The sequence below is a fragment of the Saccostrea cucullata genome, unplaced genomic scaffold (assembly GCF_032062105.1).
Source record: "Saccostrea cucullata isolate Sc308-1 unplaced genomic scaffold, CSIRO_AGI_Scuc_v1 ctg1367, whole genome shotgun sequence".
Taxonomy (NCBI): domain Eukaryota; kingdom Metazoa; phylum Mollusca; class Bivalvia; order Ostreida; family Ostreidae; genus Saccostrea; species Saccostrea cuccullata.
The window spans coordinates 37660-43253 of record NW_026940215.1 but is presented as its reverse complement, the minus strand read 5'-3'; the positions used below and the strand labels follow the sequence as shown (position 1 = coordinate 43253).

Below are 5594 nucleotides of genomic sequence, written 5' to 3'. Positions count from 1 at the left end.
TTCATTTGGAGTGTAACTCTGGTGCTCATTTAGCAGGTGCAGAGTCAAAGTTAAAAATAGAGCAATTGCATCCGATAACTACAATCTTTAAACTTAAATAATACGTATGGTGTTTTTCTTTTCTGAATAGCGTTGATATTAAGGCTAGTGTCCATTTGCAGGGTGGGGAGTTCAGATGTTGAATTGGCACCTCTTACACGTATGTGTGTGTGTGTGTGTGTAAATAATGATATGTGTAGAACACCTTGTTGAAATATTGTCATATATGGAAACATTTGAAAGAGTAAATAATACAAATTAATAGGTACCGAGATTGTATTTTCCACCTTGGTCCTTAACATATAGACATTCAATTCTCCCTTCTTCCATACAATCATTTAAGTATACGATCAATTGTTAAATTGTTTTTTTTTTTTTTTTTTTTTTGTCATTCAAGCACGTCTACTTGAAATAACGGGACATCTCAATATTTGACTTTTTAGGTTTTGCCTTTTTCATCTAATAACACCAAAGATAATATTATTTTATATCAGAGTTAAATTGAGAATTATCATTGATATAAAAGTGTAAATGAAAAAGGACTTGTCAATTTCACATCAATTTTACAATTCCATCTTCATGATCTTCTCTTGGAGAAAACTTAGTACACTTTGAAACTCCTCAATTCTTCCGAAGATAACATTCACCTCCCTTATTGCTTTCAGTTTCATATCAAACACCCCATTGTCTTTGACATCAGCACATTCTTTGATATATATTTCATCGTTTATTTCCTTTAGAACATCTACGCGTTGTCCAAATATTACCACTCTGTTGGTAAAATATGAACCTTTATTAAAAGTTTCCATAAGAGGCAGATCAGAATTATCAGGACGAACTCCCTCTTCCCACAATTTTTTCACCATTTCTGGTCTACCTAGATACACTGCTACGTGTAATGTCGTTGGCAGATCACTGCTATTACGTTGAAAGACTAACATTTTGTCATATTTTAGAAGGCATCTTAAAATATCGCCATAATTATGCATCACAAGATAATGCATAACGTTGTTGTTGTATTTATCAACAGCCATATATAGGTCAGATTCATAAACTTCGGGTGCTTTTGTTAGCAAATCTTCAAGAATACTTTTAAAACCATTACTACCTGGAAATGATACAGAAACGTTGCGAAACAAAGAATCACAATAATCATAATTATCTTTGAGGGACGACGGGAAAATAACATCCTGAGCTCCGTATCTGAGTCCTAATAGAGCTGTCTGTAGCACCGAATTACCATCCACCGTTCTTTTTGTTATATCATGTCCAAGATTTATTAATTTCTGCAATATAGATGATCTTCCAGCATATGCAGCAAGATGAACACATGACCAATTGTCTACCGTCACTGTCGGTGTGAGTATCTCCAGTATCATGTCTACCAAGTCTTCAAATCCATGAAGAACACAAAAATGGAGAATAGAAAGGCCGGCGTATGTGGTTAAACGTAGAAGAGACAGTATTTTAGGTCGATTACGATATTTGCAGATATACGGTACGATAATCCTCAATGCATTTCTTCTATTGAAATTACAACTGAGCACTTTTTTAATACGCTTTATACTTATTTTAAAATTTGATTCATCCATCTGTTGGATTGAATTTTCTTGATGAGGACCAAAACGCCCTAGAAGTTCCCGAAATACAATTTCGTGTCCCAAACTTGTAACAACAATACGACGACAGAGAATGCGGTACACGGTATACAATCTGTCAGAAACTCCACGATTACAGAAAAAAGAAACAAACCCAGGGTCTTCACATGCCGGATGCCGAACAATATCTACAGCCACCTGAAATGTATCCTGTATTGCTTCCCCGTCACCATCATCGTCACGTAATAGTCTTTGTGTCAGATCTTCATAATTAGCTTTTGGAATCTTCAGAACAACTTCACAGGGTTTTGTATCATAGTTCTGTGAACGGATCAATTCATGTAGTTTTTCCCTACTACAACGTTTAATCACAATTTCTGGAGCTAATTGTCCAAATGATACTAAGACGGTTTCTAAAATAGTTTCATGCGAAAACTCGTAAGGATGTTTTGTGGTTAGTTTTGACAAGAACAAACCATTTAAGTCATTGATTGCGTCTTTTATTTCAATATCAAGGATATTGTTGATCCTCAATTTCTCATAGATAGTTTTAAACAGTGCCTCAGAAACACTATTTGGTTCAATATTCCCATGAATAAATACATAGCATAAGATACAATATTTGACCTTTTCAATCATATTTCCTGATTTTGAACGCCGCATATCCTCTATTGTTTCGAACAAACTCCCATTGGGTCGATGAAAATAAGAGGGACCAAGCTGAAAAAACTCTTGTCTGGTAAAAAACTGATAATATGTCAAAGGGAATCCATAATACGGCTTGGCAGAAAGAATCTCCCACTTCTCAGCAAAAGAAAGTTTGTAGTTAGCATTCAATCCATTCATTTCAGAGTACCTTGCAAATTTGTTACCAGGTAGTTCCGAGGCTTCAAATTTACACTTGTCCCCATAAACTTCAACCATTTTCACTTTATCATTCATTGTCAAATTTTCTTCTGAGGAGATATCGATTATGTTTCCATCATGGAAAATTGCATGTTCCAACCTCTTCCTTGTTTCATCTAATACATTCTTTCTTAGTCCAAACAACACCATGATATTTCCAGTTTTAGCACATGAAAACATTATATCGAATTGATTTTTCCACTTCTCAACTGCTCCTGTATCTTGATTTGTTGAACCAAAAATATCATCTAGGTAAACGATATATCGATATGCAGGATTTATAACTTTATCCCATTGTTCTGGAGATTTTATAAAAACAGGCGTGAAAGGAAATTCTAATAATGGATCAGACATCTCACGCATGACTTGATACGCAGTGGTGGTTTTGCCAGTCCCGGCTTTTCCTGTCAGTATAGCGATGTGGCTCTTTCTGAGTTTTTCCACAGTATTTTGGACTCCCGATGTTCTAATATTGACCTTATTAAGGTCTTTATTTCTCAAAACAGCTAAAGTAGTTGCTTAAAAGAAGAAATGGAAAAAAAAAATATTTCTTTCAAGGTACAGGATTAAAGTGTAAGGTATCATGCATTCAATAAATATTGAGAATAAAATGCTAACTTATATCTTTTAATTTACTAATCAAATACGACGAAGAAATGTAGAAAAATAAAAAAAAATGTAGAGCACTTCTTTTTCATTCGCAAGTGAGTTAAGGCTAATTATGGATATTTCTATGCAAATAAGCTAATAAAAATTTATAAATGGTATATTTTGTGTACAGAGAAAGTTCAAATAAATTTTCTTATACATACTAAGTACCCACAGTTTATTAATGCAAGTGCACATTATGACGTCATATTATGACGTCATTGTTCTCTCCCATTCAAGGTAATGAATCACATCAACAAAATCACGTCGGCGCAAGGGCATATCCTATCTAATTTAAAATAAACAATGTATAATATTAAGGAGATTATTATCAAAATTGATGAAATTGCTGCACAAATCCTATGCACTTTCTCAATCGATAAAAATTTTAGGAAACTTACACTGGACTGTGAATTTTTACCCTGTTTAAACTTAAAACTGCATGAATAGTAACTAAACAATTACAGTGCCGACATTTGTGCAGCAATATCTTAAATCCTTTGAATATCCTGCGTCTTTTTATACCTTGTTTCTGTTAAACAAAGTAAGGTATGCCCTTGCGCCGAAGCGATTTTGTTTATGTTACTTATAAACTTGTGTAGTAGAGGTCGATGACGTCATAGTATGACGTCATAATGTGTACTGGCTATCGCATGTCGTGCGTACCATGAATGTATTAGAAAGCAAGTCTAAGCATTTTCTGTGTAGTAGGTAGAGCAATTATGGAATTTAATTAGATATTTTGCATATAAACCTCCATATGTAGCCTTAACTCACTTGCGTTATACATGTTCATTATTTTAACATATAAATTCATTTCAATGCTTACCAAGAATGTTGTCTCTTTCGGAATCTGGTAGTGTTTCTGCTGAAGAAAAATTACGAATAATTAGTCAAAATCGATTTTTCTAAATTTAGATTTCTAAATTTTTGTAAAGGAAAAATAAATTTATCCGTGCCTTTCACCCAATTTTGCAAGATTGATTAAATCAATGTTTTAACCTGTTCTTTGCATTCTTTGTTGAGTTTGAAGTTCAAATTTCTGGCGTTTTTGCTCATGTTTCAGTTTTGATATCTCAGTTCCTTGATTTATTTGAATGTTTTCCAATTCAAAAACTTCCTTTTGTTGTTTTATTTGCTCTGTTTTCCTCCTTTTTCTTTCTTGTTTGATTTTAGACTTAAGCATTTCCTGTTCTTCTTTCAACACCCCTGTAACCTCTGAAAGGAATTTTAATTCAAAGCTTACTGCGTTATCTTTAATTTAGATGTTTCCTTTTTTTTCGTTTTAAAAAAAAAAGTTGATTAACAGAAAACAGCTTTGTATCAAAATCATTTTGTAAAAATGTCATTGATTAATTATGTAGATTTTATATAATTGTACTTCAAATGATACTAATTAATTTCTAAATGTATATTAACACTTAGTCCTTTATTCATTAAGAACAATTCAAAAACAAACCCTTTAGATCCTGGACATTTTGATTTTGTTGATCGATGATGTCAAGGAATGTTTTTTCCTGTTCAGGATCCATAGTATCATATTTAATCATCTTTGCAGCATTTGTGTATGTCGTGCATCCTCCAGGTAGACTACCCTCGAGTTCACCGATCATAATTGCAAGTTCTTTCCAAAGCTTCTGAAATTCTGAATCACATAGAGAGACACGGACTGCATGACCACAATAAGTATTTCTGATTTCTCTTATTCTGTCTATATTTGCAGAAACAGATCGGTCTGAAGGGTCCGGTGATTTAGCCCATCCTTTCTGGTGAGGCGGAATTCCTGATAAATTTCGAAGTAAAATATACAACAGGGACAAATCAAATTCTCCATACGTTCCATTGAAATAACCTGATTTTGGATAAAGTTTCTCTCTGTGTACTTTGTGTAATAACGGGAATAAAACACCTTTCTCCTGTTGAAGGGTACCAGAAAAAAGTGTTTCTGGAATATGGTTTCTAAGAATGTCTCTGAATAGGTCAGTACAGGGATCCAACAATAACCGGGAAACACGGGCAGCATTTGTTGTCTCTCTCGTAGAAATATACTTAGAACACGCCATTTTAGTCTGAAAAACAGTATGCTTCGAATGAAAAAAAACGCCAATCATTGAATGGAACAATATGTATCTTAGAAAGTCGTCAAGTAAGCTTACTTTAAGTGTTATGATAGTAAACAGGATTCGAAAAATACATGATAGATGCGTATTTGACACAGATATGGTGTTTTTTACTACCGACTCTAATCTAAAATACAAAAATGAAGTTTTTACATGAAAACTGTTACATGTACATGTACTGATGTGTTATGGGTATGTATGCTAAAAATCAAGTAGTTTCGTGGATATCAGTTGCAGATCCCTTTGGACACATTTAGTCAATAGGTACAATTTACAGACCCAT

The 5594-nt window shown here is 33.6% G+C and overlaps 1 protein-coding gene across 1 annotated transcript; it reads right to left on the bottom strand.

Annotated features, from left to right (window-relative positions):
• Positions 1 to 602: 602 nt before the first annotated feature.
• On the bottom strand, positions 603 to 5256 carry LOC134254978 (uncharacterized). The gene is made up of 4 exons (XM_062737516.1): positions 4651 to 5256; positions 4194 to 4409; positions 4021 to 4056; positions 603 to 3061 (listed from the first exon to the last, which is right to left on the bottom strand). The coding sequence occupies exons 1-4, from the start codon at positions 5252 to 5254 to the stop codon at positions 603 to 605; spliced, it is 3315 nt and encodes a 1104-aa protein (XP_062593500.1). The 5' UTR covers positions 5255 to 5256.
• Between the last annotated feature and the right edge of the window lie 338 nt (positions 5257 to 5594).

Coding starts and splice junctions, on each gene's coding strand:
- LOC134254978 (XM_062737516.1), bottom strand. CDS start 5,254: ATGGCGTGTTCTAAGTATATTTCTACGAGAGAGACAACAAATGCTGCC. Junction 4,057..4,193: donor ACAAAGAATGCAAAGAACAG/GTTAAAACATTG, acceptor TTTCTTCAGCAG/AAACACTACCAGATTCCGAA. Junction 3,062..4,020: donor CGAAAGAGACAACATTCTTG/GTAAGCATTGAA, acceptor TCTTCTTTTAAG/CAACTACTTTAGCTGTTTTG.